Source organism: Melopsittacus undulatus, chromosome 2, assembly GCF_012275295.1.
Source record: "Melopsittacus undulatus isolate bMelUnd1 chromosome 2, bMelUnd1.mat.Z, whole genome shotgun sequence".
Taxonomy (NCBI): domain Eukaryota; kingdom Metazoa; phylum Chordata; class Aves; order Psittaciformes; family Psittaculidae; genus Melopsittacus; species Melopsittacus undulatus.
This window is the reverse complement of record NC_047528.1, coordinates 62,681,904-62,705,996: the sequence shown is the minus strand read 5'-3', so window position 1 is coordinate 62,705,996 and position 24,093 is coordinate 62,681,904. Positions and strand designations below refer to the sequence as shown.

General features: G+C 41.1%; 2 protein-coding genes across 2 annotated transcripts in view; one reads left to right on the top strand and one right to left on the bottom strand.

Annotated features, from left to right (window-relative positions):
- Positions 1-9,197, bottom strand: part of TGFBRAP1 (transforming growth factor beta receptor associated protein 1) — a 37,991-nt gene extending 28,794 nt beyond the window's left edge. The window contains exons 1-2 of the mRNA XM_005151361.3: positions 9,064-9,197; positions 5,591-6,292 (exon numbers count right to left, since the gene is read on the bottom strand). Of these exons, the coding sequence (XP_005151418.2) occupies positions 5,591-6,275 (685 nt within the window). The 5' untranslated portion in view covers positions 6,276-6,292; positions 9,064-9,197. The remainder of the gene's footprint in view (positions 1-5,590; positions 6,293-9,063) is intronic.
- A 1,700-nt stretch (positions 9,198-10,897) lies between these two features.
- C2H2orf49 (chromosome 2 C2orf49 homolog) lies at positions 10,898-21,585 on the top strand. The gene is made up of 4 exons (XM_005151360.3): positions 10,898-11,066; positions 12,655-12,821; positions 17,208-17,580; positions 20,994-21,585. The coding sequence occupies exons 1-4, from the start codon at positions 10,917-10,919 to the stop codon at positions 21,048-21,050; spliced, it is 747 nt and encodes a 248-aa protein (XP_005151417.1). The 5' UTR covers positions 10,898-10,916; the 3' UTR covers positions 21,051-21,585.
- Positions 21,586-24,093: the final 2,508 nt, after the last annotated feature.

Here is a 24,093-nt window from a genome sequence, read left to right as displayed (position 1 = left end):
TAGAAGAATTTAAGTCAGAAAGAGGTTTCTGAAAGACATTCAGTCCAGTCCTATCCTCTCCCTTAAAGCAGGGCCAACTTTTATCAGGTTACTCTGGACTTCGTGCAATAGACTGTAGATTTTATTTATTTGCTTGCTTTAAAATAGAAAGAGTCTTCATTTAAATATCTGTAAAAATGAAATAACACATGTTTATTACTTGCTTAAAAAGGAATATGAAAGCTTTCAGTTATCATAAATGTTGACAGCATAAGGAACACTACCAGTGGCTGAAAACAAGAAGGGAACATGCTGCTTATTGTTGACTACCCTATTGTTGCTTTATGCAGTGTCATCAGCTACAAGAAAGGCACTGCCTAACCATCTATGAAACACTCTCCTTAGTATCTGTGTGCTTGTCCTAAGCTATAAAGCTCAGTTCTCCAACTCCATTTGTAGGCTACTCAATCACTATACAACTGCTCAAACCATGCACCACTGAGGAGTTTATTCTGGAAAAGCAGAAGGAATAAACTAAAATAAGTAATTTAAAATTGTATTTTTTTTTTACTTATTAAAGTTAAGGAATAGTTGAAGCAGGAAGGGACCTGTGGAGACTGTCTAGCCCAACTTCCCTAAAAGCAGGGTTAACAAGGACAGGTTGTTGAAGAACTTGCCCAGTCAGCTTTTGACTATCTCCAAGTACAGAGACTGCACATCCTTTCTGAGACCCATTTCCTGGTTTGACCATCATCACAATGAGAAATTTGTTTTCTTGTGTTTATGTAGAATTTCCTGTATTTCAATTTGTACAGACTACTTCACATCCTTTCACTGATGAGATACCACAATACCACTAACCAGACTCTAGATCTGTCTTCTTTACACCCCCTCTCTCCTCCATACATGGATCCTTTCTTTTGCTCATTTAAGACAGGACGGAGTACATTTGTTTTCTTCCAGTCCTAAAGAATGTTCCCTGATCATCATGACCTTTCAAAGATAGAGAGTGGCCTCACAGTGACAGTGACCACAAACTCTGAGCATTCATTGGTGCATCCCATCAGGTCCCTTGGATTTGACTGTCCACTTTATTTAAATGATCCATAACCCAATCCTTCTCTACTGGGGACAGGTTTCTCTTGCTGCATGTTTTCCCCCTGGTCCTAGGGGCTGGCTGAGGATTCCTGAAGGAAGGCCATACCAATAATCACTGAGATAAAGGTGGCACTAAGCACCTCAGCCTTTTCCATGTCTTTTGGCACCAGGTCTCCCGCCCCATTCAGCAGTGGGTATCAGTGACCTTCCTTTGCTGCTGATATGCTTGTGGAAGCTTTTTGCTGCACTTCAAGGTGCTAAAGTTAATGCCAGATGGACATTGGTCTCCTCAACCCTATCCTCACATACTTGGACAGCATCTGTGTTGCTCCCAGATAACCTGGGCCCTGCTTTCACTTGCTTATTTTGTTATATTTGATTTTGGGCAAGAGCTGCTTGTTCATTAATGCAGACTTACTGCAACTTTTGCTTGTTTTCCTGCTTATTGGGATGGATCATTCTTGAACTTGGAGGAGGTAGTCCTTCTCTCCAGGACCATATCACATGGAATTCTTTAAAGCAGGTGCCTGAACAAACCAAAGTCTGCTTTTCTGCACTCCAGGCTTGTGGTCTTTTTCCCTTCTCTCAGGATCCTGAATTTCACCATCTCATGGACACTGCAGCAAGGCTGCTCCCCTGACCTTCACATTTCCAGCTAGGCTCAACACAGCAAATGCCCTCATCAGCTCCTCAATCACCATTAACATACTCCAGAAATCTCCCAGACTGCCTGTGGCCTGCTGTGCTGTCCCTTTATCAGGTACTGGAACGGTTCAAGTGCCCCCTAAGAACTAAGGCCTACAAATGCGGGTTTCTTCCTGCTATCTGAAGAAGGCCTTACCTACATCTTCTTCATGACAAAGTGGTCTGTAGCAGACACCACAACATCACCATGTCTGCCTTCTAGCTGTACTGCATGAACTCTCAGCTGCCTCCTCCTCTGACCCAAGGCACGCCACCACACTCTCCTGCTGCTGTCACGTAAAGAGTAACCCCTCACCTCAGCTGTTAGCATACAGATGTGATGATTTCCCCAAAAATATAAGACAGCTTTCACCATTGCACTGTTTTGTAGACTTAATGTGAATATGCCTGAAGCAGGGCCTCTTCAGACCTCTCTCTTGATTACAATGACTCTCATTCACATCATCCTGCTCTCTGCCAACTTGGCCTACCACCATTTCCTAGTTTAACTCCTTCTCACCAGGTTGATCAGCCTGTTGGCAAAAACGCTTCTGCCTCACTTGTCTGGTAGATCCTGACTCTTCCTTAAATCCATAGCTACAAAAGTCAAATCCCTCATCACCACTAATTGTGCAATCATTCAATGACCTGTACAGTCCACACACTCCTCCTCAAGCTGTTCTTCCTCTCCAGCAGGCCTGATGAGAAAAACCTTATCTCCAGTATCAGGGAGTCTCCCACTATTACTTGCTAATTCCTCCTGTTGCTACTGCATTGTACAGGCTCAGAGGATTTGTTGGACAGAGCTTCCTGCTTCCCATCTGCTTCTGAGCACTGAACATATTTTATAGATGCAGATCTACGGGCAGAGGAGGAGAGTTCTTCCCTTAATGGGAATTCACAAGTTTCTAACCTTTGCCACCATGCAACATACAGAAACAAAAGCCTGTCCTTCCCTCAGTATAGCTGGGGGTTCAGGCTCATGTCTGGGTCTCAGAGAAGATTATGTTTCCTTTTTGTCATCCCTGGTGTCATGTACTCTGCTGACTTCCTCCTGCATCTCTTTTACTTGGCAACAGAAATCCTTAACCAAGCACACATCTGCAGACAGAGGCAAAATTTCCTGTGTTAGAGTCTCAGCAAGAGGCACCAAGTGCTCCCTTCAGTTCAAGCTGTGAAGTGCTGCACCCTCCTGTGGGAGATTGGTCTGAGTTGAGGCCTCTGACATTTTAGGGCAGTTGCTCCAGCTGGTGCTAGGAAGTGTGCCCTTTGCCAACATGCAAGAACTGCTTCAAATTTGAAAAATGCTCCCCTGCTGTTAAAAACTTGAAGCCTCGACATGGCAAGAAATCTGATCAGAAACATGCAACAAAAGCTTCATAAAATGAAAAACTGAATTTTGGGAAGCATGGTTTCATACATCACCAGAAAGAACTCATTTTCAAGTCTCAATGAGTTACAGGACTGAATGAAGATGCATCAAAAATTAAGCTCCTCATCTCTTTGAAAGACTGAACTATATACTATTTTCAAGGCAAGACAACCAAGTACCAAAAGGCTAAGCCTATAGATCAGCTATGAACAATTGTAATCATCAGATTTTAAATGCAGTCAAGGTAAGGAAAAAGGTTACATACCCAAGAAACTTAAAGATGTTTTACTTTACAATTACCTTTTTAAGTCATTGCTTTCTGCATTCTAAATTCCAGTCTTAACTCAAAAGCAGATTAATGTAAATAAATCCCACTTCAAACACTACAAAAGCAAATATATTAATGCAGAATACGTCCACCTCAGTAAAAGAGGTTGAATTTAGCATAGGTGTTCTACCAAGTGCCAAATAAATATGCCTTAAGCAACAAGATGTACAAAAGCAAAACAAATTAGAATCAAAGATTAACATCAAGCGTTTTCAAGCAAATTCACCTTACAGCAGAGCCCTACCTCAAATGCCAAGACACAAAATGCTTATATACTATAAAGATACTCAACCATCTTCACAACTTCAAAGAGGGAAGTGTTAAAGACACTAAGAATTTTACTGAGGAAAAACTGAAAGATGGGGAGGGAATAAAGAACAGCTGATTAAAAAAAAAAAAAAAACAACAACCAAAACCACAAACCCACAAGCCAAATTAGGCAAGGAAAAAAAACATACAATCCGTTGCAAGAAGTCTTTGTAAGGTTTCTGAGCTAGAGAAAAGGGAAAATTTATAGCCTGTTTAGAGCTGCAGAAGTGCATTTGTTTAAGATATCACACACCTGAATATTCTAACCCCAGGACAATCTACTTACACAGGCATGTTAGATTTTGAGACTAGAGGTCTTAATGTACAGCCCTCTTCCAGGACACCAGATAATAGTAAAAGTCAGACTAAATAAAATTTTGCTTTCTGACTAAACACATTTGTGCTTTTGAAAGCATACCTGTTCTTCTTAAATCAAAAAACAAACTAACCACTTGACCAGAATCTGCTTTGACATTCCTAAAAAGATAAAGATGGAAGTAGGAATGGGATCTCCTTAGAAGCATGTCACAAAAGAGTACTTTTAGACAGTCAATTCAGATTGTAACTTCCATAGCACTACTAAAATAATTTCCACAAATACATGTCCACATTTAAAGCAACTGTTTTAATAAGAGGAGGGTAGCTGAGATGACTTAGAAAAGACCCACATCTGAAAAAAACCCTCAAGTTAATCTTGGAATATCTTTAATTTGCATAAACTGATGCTCTAATAAGTCTTCTTTTGAGAAAAACACACATTGGTGAGTTGATGTACATGTCACATTCTGGACACAAACAAAACTCCAACATAAACAAGTGATTACACTTGTACTTTGGAATTTATATCAAAAAGCATAAACCCATGCAGATCCCCAAATTAAGGGCTTAAATAGCTGTGCCACATACTATTCCTAATGTATCAGGGAAGACGCATAAACTGCATCTCCTATCTGGATAGTCATATGGCAAACAGCATGAAAGCATTCTGCCTGTGGTCTGTCAGCTCTGGCGTATTACAGCTTTTCCCAAAGAAGCTCAAGATTACTGACCTCACAGCATATTGCTTATTCAGACAGATCACAGCAGCAGTAGTCCTTACAATCATTTGTCTATTAGAGAACAGCACTATCCTGCATTTTACAATATTAAACTATCACTTTCTGTAGTACATAGCTGACAAGTACTATAAAAAAATTAAGCAGATGGGAGCATAAAACCTGTAGTATCTGCCAAAATCTGCAGTTAGGACAGAGTTTAGCTCTAAGGAGTTAGGATACAGTTTACTTCCACTGACATTTCTACTAGCACTGTAGCATGACATATCTATTTGGAAAACTGCTACAATCTATTAAATGGACGTCCTATGAACTCCTCTGAATAGCAACTAAAGAAAAAATTCATCTACACTAATTTAATGATTTTATAGCAACATGAGGCTCCTCAAACCCAGTGTAGCTAGTCACTGGAGAAAGGCTATCAGGCTCTGAAGTGTCACTTGGTACAAATCAATTTTTTTACATTGGGCTGCAAGATACTACCACTATTAGTCATCTATGTAGAAATGAAGCTTTCTACAGACACAAATAAAATACAAGTAATCAGATTTTTGTGCCTTAAAAAAGCAGGAGAGTAATAATAATACTTAGTACCCAAGATTTACTATCTACCTACTGATCTTAATGTTCCAGTACAGACCTGTGAAAAAAAAAATCATCATTATCATGAACAACACAATTAGTAAAGCTTTGCTTTGCAAATTGAGAGAAACTAAGAGAGAAAAGTCAAAAAATTGGGAAAAAAGTGACAATCCTTAGTCTCACCTAGGCCTCCGGGGCCAGCCAACAGAAACTCTTGTCTGCCTATCCTTTTCACAATTGGCCGTTTCTCATCACTGCAATAAGGAAACAGATCCTGGGAGACTCCAGTATTATAATTCAAAATTATATACTGTGTAGTAAGTGCTAGACACAAGTAATAACCATCTACGGCCACAGCACAGGGTTGCTCTGGAGTAAACACTTCCTTCACTATCTGGACTCTGTCTTCAAACACCATGAACATTTGGATGGTCCGTCGCTTGACTGAGATAATGCAGACTTCGACACAGAAAGGATCCCCACTCACAGGGTTTTCATTTAATGTGAATGTCACAGCTCCTTTGATTCGAGCGCCCGTGGGGACAGGTTCCAGGTTCATCATGTTAACTAGTGTTATTGTGTTGTCGCAAAGCACAAGAAGCCTGGTGAGGGCAGAGGCTGCTTTCAACTCACTCACAGGCTTCTTCAAGCCCAGGTATTTATGTAGCTGCTTGGTGGCAGCAAAAGTTATTTTTCCAGCTGTTGATGTCTTTTCATCCAACAGAAAGCGATAGATAAAGCAGTCATTGGTTCCAATGTAGAGGTTCTTTCCACAACACTCAATGCATTCGATGTTGATGTAATTTTTGTCTCCCATTAACATCTCCCGCTCAACAGCAGAAACGAGCTTGAAAGCTTTAACACTCATTGTGTCTTCTGGGTGATCTGGTTAAAGAGAAAAAATACCCACTATTTATCTCCACACACATCAAAGATCAGAGGCAGCAATTTAAACACCAATACAAAAACTTCACTGTTGCAATTTTCAGTAGTCTGTATTCTATTTCCAACCTGATTACACAAGCCAGAATGAGCACATTAATAACGGAAATTAATCAAATTGTATTGTTCCACTTCAAGTCTATCCTGAGACAGGTTCACAACAGCACCCAGATATTCTGAAGTGATGCTTTCTCCACATGTAACCAGTATATTATTGTCTCTCTTTGACACTACAAGTGGTTCCTGTCAGTACTTAAACGATTTATAAACCTGTCATGCAGTTTTCTACCACTTGTACATGAAAATATACAAGCTTCAGCTCTCAGATTTCTAGAGAAGCCACAAGGAATTCAGTGCGATGAGTTAACATCTCATGTTAGGCCTCAATTTAGGCCCATTAGGACCTAGTCTCTTAGCAAATATATCATAGACATTTTAGCACATATAGTTTACATACCTTACTCTCCAGCAATCAGAAATATGTAACTTCCAAGCCATTTGAAGAGTATTAGAATTTATTGGTTCGAGTTGTTGTTTTTTTTTTATAATAGCTGTGAAGTGTCTGCCACTTAACATATTCTCACTATCAGACTTTATAAACCTAAATGTGCTTTACAAGCAACAATTATAAAGCACATTCACACAACAAATTTGGACGCATGGTCCATAAAGCATTCATTAAGCTTGGGATTCAATGTTACAGAAATTAAGAGTTGCTCTGTTCTCTACTATCACAACAATTCCAGAAGTCTGCTTTTAAGTGCTAAGCAGCGCTTCTAATATTCATTTTACAAACTATACCCATTCTTTTGCAATCAATCTTTTGCCAAGGGACAGATGCAATTTATGAAGCAATTAATAGTGTTTTAAAACCCGCCAGTGTAATTTTACTGTACTCCAGACTTGTGTTATTTTTATAAGAAATCAGCAAACAGCTGTGCTCAACACTCCAAAGAAGAGCATATGAGAAATTGCTGGCCTTGTTTAATCACCTTTTAATTTGTCATGACTGGTCTGAAACAACCACTTATCCAACCCTGGGGAAAACACAATACTAAACATCTTGAATGGATTTAAGAAAAAACATATACAATTACTTTCAGTCCACAAGTAAGATGGAGATATAGAACATCAAGCAAAATTTTTGTGGACCAAAAGAGATACCAACATCAACAAAATGCTTTTATGAACATCCTGAAACCAAATATAGTTAAAATTAATTTAGTTTCAAATTATTATATCTGAAAACTCCCTTTGCCTTTGCAAAAGAACATTGGAATCCATGGCAAAATATTCTAGGACTGAGTGAGAAAAGGTAAGGTATACAACTCACACGAAGCTACTAAGTAAGATTAAATCAAACTAGGAATAGAGCCAGAAGCGAACCATGTTATCAAGAGGTAGTAGCAATCTTTTATGCCAAGAGCTTCCCATTTTTCACGAATTAAAAGATTTTATTTCAGTCTTCCACAATATTTTCAAACCACATCCACATCTGGAGTGTATACTAGTGTTCTGACCTTCGACAGAAAAAAAAACCCAAATCTAGGAAGTACTAGAGAAATAGCCTAAGGTAAAACGATAACGCAAATCCCTGGGAACACAGCCCTGATATGCTCCAACATTATCAAAAGAAACACAGTGTATTAAGTTAAAAAGTGCTGCCCAATAGTTGACTGCCAAAAAACCCCCAACCATTTCTAAGACCTTCTGTGTAGCCTGAAGTGATAAACTATAGTCTAGAGAGGTTAGGCAGCTTTCATACCTAAAGCTGTCAACAACTAACATTCCTGTAGCCCAAGGTAAAAATGTTAATGTATGCCATTGGGAGAACTACAGAATTCTGCTCTTGACCAAAATGCATTAAAAACCTCCCAAAAGCATACCGAAGAACGATGAAAAGAGGATAAAAGAAACCAAAATAGACATGCAATTCATGAGCAGAAAGAACAAAAAAAAAAACCCATAGTACTACATAAGTCTGTAGCAAAGAAACTAAAACATTCATGCTAGAAAAAAGCTGTCAAAAAGGCTTTTAAGAATCACCAATGTCAATACACATAATCTGTATGTGAGTTTTTTTACTGGTTTTGTTGTCATTTATAAGAACACAGGCCCTGCACACATGCAAAGAGACAGGTTCTGCAGAACACTCCGTTTCTTGAAAGTGCAAAAGCCTACCCCACAGTTACAAATGGAAGTCACTATGCCACTTTCGAACTGCATAAACAAGATCATGGGTTGTTTATTATCAAAAGCTAATCAACAGCCAAGCAGATTACTAGACTCCTAGATATTGTTTTCTTAAGTGCACCAGTAAACCTGCACACACTCTTTCCTGATAAAAAGCAGAAAACAACTCTCCCCCACTTGCATTAGCTAAAGTCTTGCTTTGCAGTCAGTTCTGCTTGCTGCTGCCTTGCAAACTAGCACACTGCCTCCTTTACCTCTGCATCGCTCCCTTACGCACACGTACTCCTACACCCTATGTAGTTAGCAAGCGCTAATTAACCCACGAACATGGCTCCGCAGACCCGAGACGCTGGGCCACGCTATCCCCGGGAGAACGGTGCTGCGCTTCACTCCGTCCCCTCACACACCCGCAGCCTGACCTGGGGCCGCAAGCCAGGCCCGGCGTCCCGCGGCCCCCAGTAAGCCTGCCTCCACCCCAGCAAATGACAGAGTCCCTCCTCCCGCTCTCCCTCCCGTAGCACCTGCCAGCGCCGGCCGCCGCCACAACACCGGGAGCCGGGCCCGCCGTTTGAAGCGGTGAGGTCCGGAGCCAGCGGCCGGCCGGGCGGGCGGCGCCTCAAGCCGCGCTGTCGGCGCGCTGGGATCGCCAGCGGGAGCGCCGCTTCCGGTGTCGCACAAACCCCGCCCTGCGCCAGCGTCGCCGCTTCCCGGAGAGAGAGAAAGGCAACCGCACCGGACCGGGCCCTTCCGGTCACGTGTGTGTATGTGCATGGGAGAGCCACAGGCCGTCTGCCCTCCAACTAGTGGGTTGGATCCTGAACGAAACCCCGCCCATCGGAGGCGTGGCCGGCGTACGGTGATGACGTTACGCAGCCTGCGGGATGGAGCTCGGTGTAGGAGTCTTCCCCTCGAGCATCGGTTTCATGGCGGGGCGAGGGCGGGCAACCGCAGCCTTGCGCTGCCCCTGTGACGGGGAGCTCCTTCTCTAAGCCGCCGGGCTGCAGGCGGCCTAGGGCTCGCAGCCGGGTGGTGCATTCGCACTGTGGAAGGACGGCTGGAGGGACCCCCTGCGGTGCGCACGATGTTCGGACTGGGGCCGGCCCGGGGTGGCTGTTTGTTTCGCTGTAGGAGCGCTACGGGTTGTGGTCACAGGGCAGGTCCTCCTAACACAGGAGAAAACCAGCTCTTCCGAGAGAAATCGGAATGTAACAGTGGTTGTGGGTGGTTTGGGAGGGGGAGAGTGCAAGGAGACGGGCGGTACACACTGCCAGAGGGCAGCCTGAGGGGCACCACGTGAAATAACGTGTTATTACCGTTTGTTTGTACTCTCAAATGAGTTTTAGGTATTCAGAACTCGTATTCATATTCTTGGAAGTGCTGTATATAGCAATGATGTTACACACAGGGTTATATGTATATGCAGTGTGTTCCATGTGTGTGTTTGTATGTTACTCAGAATTGCTCATCCTTACTGCTGTGAAGTGCATCAAGTACTTTGAGTTACGTTGCTATTTCATATTGTAACGACAGCGTGGTTAATTTACTAATGTAATCGTTTGTTAATTCACCCTTCCACTTTAAGTACATAGGCAGATTGCCAACTCAGACATGCTGGCAGCTACTTTACTTTGGAACTGCAAAGCAACTTTATTCATTGCATCTCAGGAAGTGTTAATTGTTAGTTGCTGTTGTCCAAAAAGTGGATTTGAAAGCAGGTTTGTGCCTGGCATGCAGTAAACCAGCTCCACAGGCTCAGGAGAGATACTGTGTTTATTCATGCCTGGGTGCACTGTTCCACAGATCAAACACACCAGTGCTGGCTTTCTTCTTACATTTATACACAACACTTACAAGATGGTACACTCCTCGTTGCAATGGTTGGTTGTAATCTATATATAACATTTGCTGTGTCGCTCATTCTAGTCACTCTGCATGCTCAGGTGAGAGGCCTTCACCTGGGGGTCACCTTTCTGACCTGGGGGTGTGATTTTTCAGTATAATAATGAAGGCAGTTCACTTCAGGACACCTCAAAAGTTGGTTTCATTGCCAAGTTAGGTAACTGAATGCTCACTTTGCCAAGCTGTCAAATAACTCATCCTTTAGTACTACCAGTCCTGAATGTTCTCCTTTGAACCGTCAAACACGACCAGGACTTAGTTGTGCCCATAAGATCCTTGTTGTTTCGAGGTCACTCCATCCCAGGCCCAAGCTGTGTAACAACATAGCAAGCAATGTATCACATCGCTGCCCCTGTCACAGACACGTTTAACCCAGCGGCGAACCCTGACGTCACCCCGCCGCGCCACTTCCTGCGCCAGCCCCCGCCCCGCGCGGCATTGTGGGAAGCCGGAAAGGGGTCGTCGGGGGAAGAAGATGGCGGCGCGGGGAAGGGGTCGGGTCGGAGGTGGAGGCGGTGATGGCATTGACGGAAAGGTGGAACGGGGGTCGGGGCGCCCGGAGTCGGAGCTGCTGCTGCACCCGGAGCTGCTCTCGGAGGAGTTCCTGCTGCTCACCCTGGAGCAGGTGCGCTCGGGCGCCGTCGGGGAGGAAGGCAGGTTCTTAGCAGCGGGTCCTGAGGCGGGGAGGGAAGTCCTCGCTGCCCTGCGGTCTTGCTTGTTGTCCTGACCCCCCCCCTTCCGCCGTGTCACACCTGCGGTGTGTGTTTCTCTTTCCGTCACAAATAGGCGCGCAAGAAGAGTTCAGGGAATAAACAAGCAAAACCTAAGCTGGTATTACACAAGTTGGTTGTATAGGCTAGGTACTTCATTAGGGGAGGCCCGTGGTGTGAGAGGTGTCTCCGTATTTGCAGAGAGGCTGTGTTTGAACATTGCAGCTGATAAAGAATAACTCTCTTATCTCTCAATGTGAAACAGTATTTGCATACAGTAAGATTATCCGTGGAAGGGTGATTAATACCCAGTGAATTAAGGAAATGCGTTTTACAAAGTCAGTCAAGCTCCTACTTAAGTATGCATAACTGAAAAAAAAAAAAAGTTTAGAAGTGAGTTATAAACAGTTCTGAACCATAGGAAGCTTCAGTTGATGTGATCTGGAATACTTGCTACTTCCGTGCCTGAAAAGTAGGTGCAAGAAACAGTAGTAATCAAAGTCTTAATTTTTTTTTTTTGTAAGAGCTCACTGAATTTTTGTCATATAATTTATGTGGACGAGAACGTACAGGTTTTAGGTTGACATGAGAAGCCACAAAGTGTTGTCAAAACCAGTAATGGCAGAGACATCGCTGCTTTCAGTGACTACTAGTTTGTAGAAAGTTACTGGGATTTTTCCTCTTTCAATAAATGTGAAAGAAGGTAGCAAGAAATTTTGTTTTCACAACTGTATACATGGTTAGAAAGAAAATTGGTTCTCTGTTGTGACTGACAGTTGCTAGAAATCCCCCTTTGGGAACTAGGGGAGGAAGCATCTCTCTACACTTGTAATGTGTTTTTTGAAATGCAGTATGTTTTACTAGTTTGGTTTTTAGAAGAGTGAAGAGCAGTATTGTAGTTGGATTTAGGGAAATTGGATTCAGGGAAGTGTGTTAAAGAGTGCATGAAAACATCAGTCATCAACAGGATGTCCAGCATAACTTTTTTCCCTTATTCTTTTTCTTCTTTTTTTTTTCTAGCCCCTATTTTTATTGGGAAATATTGCAGGGTTTTGGATAGGGAGGGGCTACACAGTTCAGCTGTGTGGGCAAAGGCAGTGTACTGCCCAGTACTGGTTGTAGGTGGATCTAGCTGTCTCTGACACTGATGGAAACAGCCCATCACCTGTGCTTGCAGATGGTGGAAAAAGAAACCACTATGTGCTGACCGAAATACCTTTCATTTCCCATTGACTCAGTGAAGGAAGGACCAAGTGTAATCCACACGAAAACAAAGGAAGGTGACAGTACGAAGGAAGGCAGCAGACCAGGCTGTTGTTGGCACAGGACTGTTCATGGCCTCTCCACACTGGTCACCTCTGCAGTCCTGTCACTTCTGAAACCCTGGCATTTGTACTTGCTACACTAAAGCGGCTTTTCAAAACAGAAGTGATGCCACTAAGATGTTTGTGCCTTGAATTTGTCTTAATAATGACAACATTTTTTTTTGGTTGTTCCCCACAGAAAAATATACTAGTTGAAAATGATGTAAAGATGGATAAAGATGGTCTCACTGATCTCTATATTCAACATGCCATTCCTCTGCCTCAGCGTGACTTGCCAAAAAGTAGATGGGGAAAAATGATGGAGAAGAAAAGACAGCAAAATGAGTCTAAAAGTGAGAATAAAAGGTAATTTAGCTTTTATTGGGCTACACTTGCAGAATTTAGGACAATGTAATTAGTCTGCTCTTTGTTTGTCTGATTAATGAAACTTGTACAGCTTTTGGATGTTGTTACAGTTTATAGAGATTGCTGTCTCAGGTCTTCTGGGTCAGAAGAGTTAGATTCTACTACTGCCCTAACAGGAAAAAAGGGGAAGGTGATCTTTTTTGTCATCTAAATGTTATCAATGGTAGCTGGATTATAGTGCTTTTCATATAATCATAGAATAGTTTGGGTTGGAAGGGACCTTTAAAGTTCGCCTAGTCCAACCTCTCTGCCATGAACAGGGCCATCTTCAACTAGATCAGGGTGCTCAGAGCCCTGTCCAGCCTGATGGTGAACACTTCCAAGTATGGGCATCTACCACCTCTCTGGGCACCCTGTTCCAGTGTTTCACCAGCCTCATTGTAAAACATTTCTTCCTTATATCCAGTTTAAATCTACCTTTTAATTTAGAATCTTTACCCTTTGTCCTGTTGCAGCAGGCCCCACTAAAAAGTCTGTCCCCATGTTTCTAAGTCCCCTTGAAGTACTGAAAAAGCTGCCGTGAGGTCTTCCCAAAGCCTGCTCTTCTCCAGGCTGAACAAAACCAGCCCTCTCAGCCTGTCTTCATAGCAGAGGTGCTCCAACCCCTGATCAACCCTCCTTCTAGACTCGCTCCAATAGGTCCATTTTCCTCTTATGTTGGGGGCCCCAGAGCTGGACACACAGCTCCAGGTGGAACCTCAAAAGAGCGGAGTTGAGGGGCAGAATCTCCTCCCTTGACCTGCTGGTTACACTCTTCTTGATGCAGCCCAGCGTGTGGTTGGTTTCTGGGCAGGGAGCACACATTGCTGGGTCATGTTGAGCTTTTCATCACCCATCAGCCCCAAGTCCTTCTTCACAGTGCTGCTCTCAAATCCCTTCATCCCCCAGCTTGTGTTGATACGGGGTTATTGGTACACTTCAAGGTTCCTTATAATGAAGAAAAGAAAAAGAAGGTATTTTGTTGTTTCACTATATAATTGTTAAATAATAATCCTGTTTTTATAGTGCTTAAGTAAGGGGCCAAAAGCATGTTTAATTATGCTTGTTCTTTGGACAGGGATGGTCTAGAGTCTGGGCTATATGTTGCAGCAGTTTTGTGTCCAATTCAAAACTAAAATCCGCCTTCTGAAGAACATTCTGCTTTATTTTTGAAATCTTTGTGTTTGTATTTAATCAGAAGGCAAAATCTTCCTTAAAAATTTATTCTACTAAAACTTTTCTTCCCAGTCTTCCCCCAGCCCAGGACTTTGATGTGTGATGCACATGGGTGGAGTTCTGGTTTAGCTTCAGTAGTACATCCGAAGTAAAAGTGGATAGAAATTCTCATAGTTTTGCAGTATTACAGCTTGTTGATTTCATGGGTGTGTTTTAGCTTTACTGAGGTTTCTAACTGTGAAGAGCTAAGCAAATTGTCAAGTGATTGACTTGCTTGTTGTTAGGTGTTTTGGTGTTTTTTTTTAATGTCAGCAGTGACTGGCACGCTGAGTTGTCTTGTTATGCTGTTTTTGGTTTTGTTTTTGTTTTTCTTTTTCATGTGCATGAAAGTTATATAGTACCTCAACTTGCAACTTGAGGGTAAAAGTGTGAGTTCAGTGTTTGAATAATGAAAAGAGCTGTTGGTGTGCCGAAACAGGTGCAAAAGACTTTTTTTTTAATCACAAATGGAAGATAGGCTGGATGTTTTTGAGAGGATGAAGCAATGTTAATGTGCAGATGGGAGAATGTCTTCATCCAGTGTTTATATGAAGAATAAGTTTAGGGGCTTTTATTTTAGTACAGTAAAATTCAATAATGGTTACCTATACAGTATTTTCTGGGAAAGTAGTAAGTAAAAGGAGGTATGTTTGATCTACCAGTCTGCTTTTCTGTACCAATTGCTCTTAGCACTTAATATCTAGCATACTAGGCTTAGTCTTTTGCTCTGTTGTTAGGTAGTTTTGAGATTTTCCAGCAGTCAATATTCCTGCTATGGTTGTATATTTTATACTTAACATGTTGGCAAAATACTGTCTAGAAAAGTTAAGCTTTTACTGCTAGTAATACTGACTTGAGAGAAATGGGAGAAATAGACTTTCAGTAAGTAAAAGTTGCACTAACAAAACTTCAGTTTTAGTATATTGACAAAGAATTAAGGAAGTTCAGTCATCTTTTTGGATATTAAAATATTACAGTTCTCCTCACAGTTATGTGCACCATTGAAGCAGAACTGCCGTTTGTGCAGAGGAGGAAGGAGAACTTGACATTTTTGTTTTTAAAAAGAGAACAAAATTCCTAGGTATTCTGATGCTCTAAGTTATATGCAATTCAGAGGTAGGAACTAAGTGCTGTTAATTCAATTTAGAAGTAAGGTGAACTGATCTCAAGAACAATGGAAGCCTTCTGATGAGTTCCTCTGTGGAAACCACAGCTTTACAGCATGCACTGTAATTAATATGAGGCATAGTGGCTTGATCAGCACAGTTCAGTGTGTGTTTGCATGCTTTTAGTAGCCACAGATAAGAGGTAAAAACAGATTGAAAATTGAAAGTCAGTGTTGCATATTGTTTAATTTTACTTCTGGTGATTGATGGCACATCCTAAAAGACTTGCTGTATATCAGCTGAGCTGCAGTTATACCTCAATAATACTATCAAATATCTGAGGTCACAGATGGTGGTTTATACATCTTATTACTGAATATTTGAGCTTGCAGACAATCATACCAAATAAAACCAAATGCAGTCTCTCCAACTTCAAACATTTTACAAAGTATTCATGTTCAGGGACAGATAATTTGGAAGACCTATAGTATCATCTTGTGTGCTGGAAGAAAGAGGCTAGTATGAATCTCAGAGTGTGTTCTATGTCCAGACTGGCTCAGAGTGTGGCTACAACATTTCTCTCGGATGTAGAAGATGCGTGTTGAAATTTAGGTTTCACAGGGAGTGTCCTGCCACAGAAAATAGGATCCCAGAATGTTCTTTTCAGCTGTTAGCTAGCAGCAGTGTCCTCTCTCAGACAAGTGCTGGCTAACATGAGTCCTGCTCTGAAGCTTTTAAGCTGCTTGTACTTTATATAGAGAAAGGGAATGTCACAACCAAGGTTCCATGTTCTTCTGTGAACCATGCATCTAAAAATGAGATGTGACAGTTCTTGATGGTACAGCATCCAGATTTCTTTTGGAACTTTCCCAAAGTATTTCTCTGGGAATATTATCTGTATTGTAGCATGTGGTCATTTATACAAGTGCTGCAATTCTAAAATTCAGTTCAGAATAGATAATGATCCTCCCAGAACTGCAGTTAGTTCCTGGCTTGTTGGTCTTCAGCAAGCTGAATTAAAAACCAAACAAAAAAAAATACACCATCACCAACAAACAGAAACAAAATCACAAAAAACCTCCATAGGAAAAGCAGACTTTTGTTAGACTTTTGTTAAGGAAGGTAACTGAAAAAATGCATTAAATCTCTTTCACATGAAAAGCTAGTTCCAAAAAGCTGCGGGGGAAATGTGTCCTTGTCAGGAGTGTTGAGTAAGTTCTTAGACAAACCCAAAGTGACCAAAATGTATCATGTTTTACTTTTGAAGTGTATGTCACTTTTTAGGCTTTTCAAGTGAAAATATACTGGTAACTTAATGTATCTGTTAAATAGGGCTGTTTCAGTAACCTTAGTGAACACAGCTTGCCTGGCTGAACACTCCTGGTTCTGACAAGGCCACATTTCCCCAGCAGCCTTTTGAAACTGCATTTACTGTAGACATAAGCCAAAAAGTTGTGTCTCATCTTTCAACAAACAAATTCCAAATGAATTGAAGGTCTGTCTTTGTCTCTATCAGTTCCCAGAAATGGATGAATAGAAAAAGAGGAGGATTATATGACATACAATGTTGTGAACAGATAGTAATGTAGAAGCAAATTTGAATAAGAGCTGAACTTTCTCTTGCTCTGTGAGCCGTTCTTGTAGGTAAGGTGGCATATACTTTCTCAAATACCTTTTGAAATACTTAACAGCTATTATCTCTTTAGTTATTCTGAAATAGCTACAGTAGGATAAGCATAGTCTTTGGTCATACAACTATAATTGCCTGTCTAGAAAGTTCCTACAGAACTCTCTTTGCTAAGGAATACTTCCTCACACAGTCTCCTGCTTCCCTCCCTCCCCCTTTATATTTTGAAAGCAATTTCTGTTGCCTAAATTTAGAGTACCTAAGAGTTTAAGGTTAATATTTTGGGATATTTTTACTTTAGGCAAGATTAAATTCATATTTCACTACATGTGTCTTGGGTATACTGTTTCTGGATCATGTAGCTTGTGTTTCTGAGAACTTTACAATTTGTATTTTCAGTGTTACAACGGTAGAAGGTTTAAGGAAACGGCCATTAATTGTATTTGATGGCAGTTCAACAAGTACAAGCATAAAGGTGAAAAAGACAGAAAATGGAGCTGCTGATCGCCTAAAGCCTCCTCCAGCTGGAAGCACCACCAACACTGTTAGAAGGTTATCTATTCCTCCGAATGCCTCAACGTACATTTCAGCCTCCAGTTTATCAGAGGACGCTAAGCTGGGAATGAGGAATAATGAGACTAAGCAGAACACTATTTCAAAGACTAACAGCAGTATGTTGGCTAGTCTGAAGGTGTACCCGTTGTCTCCGGTATCAGGAACTACTGTTGTGAAGTTAAAGAGAGCTGTTCCAAAAGAAGAATCTGATTTGCCGGTATGTACATTCAGTATCTTGTTTTGCAGCTTTTTATTTAATAGCAACTTGCAGGAGCCAAATGTAGACCCTTGTAAGAGTTTTCAGGATTATTTTATTTTGGAGTAATAGCAGAGTTTTGTTTAGAAACAGGCAAAAGAGTAGCTGGTCTGGGAAAGATTAGAATGAAAGAAATTAAGTATTTTGTACTTGTACATAGGAAACTTCTGTGTGAGAGGAGCAGTTTTGTAGAAAACTTTAAAATGTAGGTAACTTTAAAATGAGCTGGTAGGTAGTACTTAAGGTGGTGCTGGCAGCAGTTAAATAAAACACAAAATAATCCTACTGGCAGGTCTGAGAGAGAGAGAACAGGTATTACAGAACAACCTTAAGAGCCTTAGAGGGAGGACAAGTGGTCTGTTTTTTGTAGTAGGGAAAAAAAAACAATGATAACATTTGTAACAATCACACTTGAATGGTTGAGTAGGACAAGCTTTCATTTGTCAAAGTGAATGAAGAGATGTTACTGGATCTGAAGTGGGATGCTGAGAGCTGTAGAATATATCCTTAGAGGAAGAATGCCATCTGTTTCAAATCCCACACAGGAATTGGCAAGCTAGAGAAAGGAACTGGATATGAATATCTGGAGAGCTGCCTAGACTGTGGGTCTGAATGAGGAGCCATAACAAGCCATACTAACTGAAGTGGGAGGCTGAATGTTGAGTTCTTATTTTCAGTCATGGTGGTCTTAATCAGGTACCTGGGCTTCTGTAAGATGATGAAAGACACGCTGAGGTCTTGAACAGACCAGTGCTGTTCTCAAGTAGAAGGCTGATGACTGAGCTGTTAACCATGAAGGTAAATAGTTACCTTTTTTTTCTGCAAGTTAGATTCAGCTGCAAACAAATTTTCTGTAGAGAACTACACTACAGCTGGGTGCAGAAGGAGGCCAGTGAGTTGAAGTGATGAGAAGAGAGCTAAGGCCAGAAATACGAATTCAGCAGGGCATATCTTTGAAAGTGTAGGTAATTGTGCTGAATGTAGCTGTCAGCTGGGGAGAAAGATAGAACAGTGGTTGTTTCTGAGAAAGGTGTAATTAGTCTTTTAAGAGCTTGTCAGTGAGCAAGGAGCAATGGGCTATGTCCTCTTTAAAACATGCTGCAAGGCAGGGATAAGTCTTGCATTTGTCTTCTGTTTCTTCATGATGCAAATGAAGGCATTTTCACATTTCCACTGGAGTATGGGACTATCTGGAGTAAGTCTGGGCTTCAGAGGAGCTATTTCTATCTGTTCTCAGTTGAACTTCAGGGGGAGCTTTAGATGTGCAGTGTGAATTACATTGATTAAAATTTTCTCAGGTCACCAGACTTGTGTTTTCTGAGTATTGGGTCATGAAATGCTTTCTGTTAATTTCTCTCTCAAAAAAAAATGCTTTCATGAAAGAATGCAGGTAATATCCTTGCTGTGTAGATTCGTAGGTTCCTTCAGACTTCTGTTAAACATGAGCACCTAAACACATGGCTGTTCTGAAGAACTTTTTACAAGGATCATGGCTGCGGCCCTGTGTCAAATTTATGCTGGTGTGTTTCCTACTTACCAGTATTACTAGCTTATTTTAATACTTGGGACTCTTGGTCAGATCTGAGCCCATAGAGCTTTTGAAATTTCTTTAGTGTACACCTCCCAGCTGCTTTGCATTGCCTTTAAATGTTTTGTAGACACAGGGATAAGCACATTTAAGTGACTATATATCTGACACTTAATAGGTATGACCTCTGGCACTTTACTTTCTACCTTATCCAATTTTTGTTGTTCAGGTTAATACCGGTAAGTTCTTTGGTTAGTGTTGGTTAGATATGTTTGAAGTTAGGCAAGTATATTGTATGGATATTACTTTACTGTCTGAAATTAGTGTAATGTTGAATAATAAGTAATGAATCCAGGAAGAGTCAATGTACTTGGCTTAAAAGTGTAAAGCCTGATACGTTTTTTAATATGACCGTAAGGACAATTGCTTTTTCAAGCAAGTGACTGTTCTTTGACTGTCAAGATAAACTGAAGGTCTTGTGCTGACTAGCACAGACCTGTCTCTCCTTAAGGTTTAATTCTTTTAAAATGTTCAGTGGTTGCACTGTACAACATTGCTGTAAATAAACATTTAAACTCTTAAACAGAAAGAGAGATTTCTTGATTGTACTCCCCAAACCACTGCTCTGCAGAATCATAGATGGTTAGGATTGGAAGGGACCTTAAGATCATCTAATTCCAACCCTCCTGCCATGTGTAGAGCATGTCACCGAAGGCTTCATCCAACCTAGCCTTGAACACTGCCAGGCGTGGGACATTCCTTACTTTTTTGGGCAGTCTGTTCCAGTGCCTCACCACCTTCGCAGTAAAGAACTTCTTCCTTATATCTAACCTAAACTTCTCCTGTTTAAATTTGAACCCATTACCCTTTGTCTTATCACTACAGTCCCTGATGAAGAGTCTCTCCCCAGCATCCTCATAGCCCCCCTTCAGATACTGGAAGGCTGCTATGAGGTCTCCATGCAGCCTTCTCCAGGCTTAACAGCCCCAACTTTCTCAGCCTGTCTTCAGTCCCCTGATCATCCTTGTGGCCCTCCTCTGGACTTGTTCCAACAGTTCCATATCCTTTTTATGTTGAGTGCATCAGAACTGCACACAATACTCCAAGTGAGGTCTCATGAGAGCAGAGAGAGGAGTAGGATGTTCTTGAGAACTCATATACCTGTCTTTACTCTGCTTGTGTGAACTGTTAAATCTGTAATTTCTCAAAGTGTTTTTCTTATGTTATATGGTGAAAGGTAATTATTTCACCATTTCAATCTCCCTTTGTTTTACTTTGGGCTTGCTTGCTTTTTTTTTCTGGTTTCTTGGGGTAGGTCTTGAAAGATGAGTTGATCTGAGGCTTTGGCAATTATTTAACTTTTTATACTGATCATTACAGAGGAAAAGCAACTTTTCCTTCTCTTTTTCTAACCTTTTTACTATTTGACAGAAGTAAATTGGGTTTCCTAGTTGTATGTTTATTTTTTTCTTAGACAATCCCATTTCAACAAATATTTTAAGAAGGCAATCTGATGTAAATATAGAAGTATGTTTAGAAACTCCAATATGTGCCTGTCTTTAAGATGCATAATTGAAAGATACTTTTGGATAACCAATTGTGGGATTAAGAAAAATCAAATGACATATGTGATTTGCAGATAGTTGAATTGATTTTGCTTTATTTGTATCTTCTTTAAAGAAGTTGTGTGATACTTAGCGTTCTCCACAAGATGGCAGTAGAAAGCTGTTGTAGTAGCGTAGAGATGACTGCAGCCATAGTGTAAGATTTAAATACAGCAGGTTAATTTCTAACTTCTACTTGCACAGTATATCTAAGAATACTTATATATTTTCTTATATTCCAGAATGACCTAAAGCCTACGGAAGCAAAGAAGAAAATCCAGCATGTTACATGGCCATGAAGTAGCTAATGGTGCTTGAAACATAAGTATTACTTCCATATTTTCAAACAGATAAGTCGTATTTAAACAGTTGAAGTACAACTCTTTTTAAACCTTACAGGGATTCAGATTGCTGTGAAGTTTTAACGACTTTAAAAGTTCCCTGTTGTAACGCTGGAGTCATTATCACCAGTCACCTTAAAAGTGTCTACTTATATACACCAAGTAGCTCAGTATTTCTTTAAAAGGTGGTAATATTACAATGTTCTACTACGAGCCCACTCCCTTTTTTTTTAGTGTTGAAGATTATTGTAGTTCATCTCCAGCATGTCATTCCGATTCACACTATCTTTGTTTCAGTAAAATTCAGTTTTGTTCCACTTATGGTCAAATAACTAAAGTAGCTATTGAAATTCAGAATCATCCCAAGAGCCTTCTTGACATTAAAAAGATCATAGAATAGTTAGGATTGGAAAGGACCTCAAGATCATCTAGTTCCAACCCCTGTGCCAGGGGCAGGGACACCCCACACTAAACCATATCACCCAAGGCTTCATCCAACCTGGTCTTGAACACCGCCAGGGATGGAGCATTCACTACCTCCCTGGGCAACCCATTCAAGTACCTCACCACCCTTGCAGTAAAGAATTTCTTCCTTATATCCAGTCTAAACCTCTGCTGTTTAAGTTTCAACCCATTACCCCTTGTCCTGTCACTACAATCCCTAATGAATAGTCCCTCCCCAGCATCCCTGTAGGCCCCCTTTAGATACTGGAAGGCTGCTATGAGGTCTCCACGCAGCCTTCTCTTCTCCAGGCTGAACAGCCCCAACTTTCTCAGCCTGTCTTCATATGGGAGGTGCTCCAGTCCCCTTATCATCCTCGTGGCCCTCCTCTGGACTTGTTCCAACAGTTCCATGTCCTTTTTATGTTGAGGACACCAGAACTGCACACAGTACTCCAAGTGAGGCCTCACAAGAGCAGAGTAGAGGGGCAGGATCACCTCCTTTGACCTGCTGGTCACGCTCCTTTTGATGCAGCCCAGGATACGGTTGGCTTTCTGGGCTGTGTGCGCACACTGAAGCTGGCTTATGTTCATTTTCTCATTGACTAACACCCCCAAGTCCTTCTCCGCAGGACTACCATGAATTTCCTTTTTGCCCAACCTGTAGCTGTGCCTGGGATTGCTCCCACCCAGGTGTAGGACCTTGCACTTGTCATGGTTAAACTTCATGAGGTTGGCATCAGCCCACCTCACAAGTGTGTCAAGGTTCCTCTGGATGGCATTCCTTCCCTCTAGCGTATCAACAGAACCACACAGCTTGGTGTCATTGGCAAACTTGCTGAGGGCACACTCAATCCCACTGTCCATGTCAGCGACAAAGATATTAAACAAGACTGGTCCCAACACCGATCCCTGAGGGACACCACTCATTACTGGTCTCCAGCCAGACATTGAACCGTTGACCACAACTCTTTGAGTGCGACCATCCAGCCAGTTCTTTATCCCCCGAGTGGTCCACCTATCAAATTGATGACAGTCCAATTTAGAGACAAGGTTGTCATGTGGGACAGTGTCGAACGCTTTGCACAAGTCCAGGTAGATGACGTCAACTGCTCCACCCCTGTCCATCACTTTTGTAGCCCCGTCATAGAAGGCCACCAAATTGGTCAGGCAGGATTTTCCCCTAGTAAGATAATTCGTTTAGGTGAGAAACTGACCGTTCTGCTGGTAAGATAGTCTGAGACAAAATGTTTTCCTTTATGTTGCACAGGAGTGTAGTCTTTACAGTGCAAGTTAGATTGGTAATAAGAGATGAACTATTTTAACAGCATTACTTCAAATTGAAGTTTCTCTTATTGACATAAGAAATACATGGATGGAAGTATGCTATTAGGCTGTTTGATATGGATCTTTGAGAGGAAGTAGTGAATGGATTAGTGCCATTTTCTCTTGAATACACAGGCATATTTTATACATGCTTAAGTGTAAAAATGTGCCGATGTAGCAAATTTGCTGTTCTCCTGATTACAGTCATGCTTTTAAAATATGGGGAAAACATGTGGAATGCAGGCCAGTGCTTTCTCAACTTACTAACAGTTGGAAAGGGACAGAGATAAGAAGACAAAGTAATACCTTGAGAGCATTAGTGTATGTAGTCACATTCTTAAAAAGTAAATAAATAAAAATTGGTAACCTCTTTTCCCTTCCTTGGATCATTGAAGATGGGTGTTGTTTTTCTGTGAAACTTGGTGGTTCATCTGCATTGTTCGTAATGCCTTATAAGGCAGAAATCCCATTAAGTTGATAGAAATGTTATTACTAAAACTCAGTGGCTCAGGGTGAAGCCAATTTAGATCCATTTTAGATATGGATGGTAAATAATAACAACACTTCTGGACTCAGTAAAATAAAAAAAGAATCAACTTCTGAATCCGCTTAGTTAACCCACTAAGAGAAGTTCTTAGTAGTGGTCTGAAAGAAGTTTACATTTGTAATACTGGTTAATGTTGAAACCAAAACCCATAGCTTAATTAATTACTGACAGAAGTTCTCCATTCACTGTTACAACATAAAAGGCACTTCTTGAATGCTGTAAAATGTTAAGAATGTGTGTTTTGAAATAGTGTGCTGTTTTCCTTTTACTAAACTCTTGTCCAGTTTTTGTACTTGAGTACAGCAAACTTTACCGTAATGTACATTTTGTATGTAAAGAGTTGTCTTTTAAGTAACCTTACCCTATTTAAATAAATTCAATTAAAAGCAAACAAAGTAGTGCTGACTTGTTTTTGTGATGTAATTAAAGTTGTTCATTTTACACATCTTTCAGTGGACTTGAAATGATTAGAACTTAAGAAAGAGCTTATGGGGTAAAAGACTGTAGCTACTCTGGAGTTTAGCAACAGTTAGTGTTGTGTGAAGTGCTGGGCCTTGCACTAGTGTAGTAGTAGCCTGGTAGGAGTTCTGTTTTCTGTGTGGCTTCTTGGCAGTGGTTTAGAGTTTAGTCTATATTTTGTATAATTCTAGTTGCTAGGATCACGTGGGTGTTGTTATGTGTTAAGGA

What these genes read in the sequence shown, in the direction of transcription:
- C2H2orf49 (XM_005151360.3), top strand. Translation starts at nt 10,917, where the DNA reads ATGGCGGCGCGGGGAAGGGGTCGGGTCGGAGGTGGAGGCGGTGATGGC. An exon ending in TGCTGCTCACCCTGGAGCAG is followed by an intron (nt 11,067 to 12,654) that starts GTGCGCTCGGGC and finishes TGTTCCCCACAG; the next exon opens with AAAAATATACTAGTTGAAAA. An exon ending in TCTAAAAGTGAGAATAAAAG is followed by an intron (nt 12,822 to 17,207) that starts GTAATTTAGCTT and finishes TTGTATTTTCAG; the next exon opens with TGTTACAACGGTAGAAGGTT.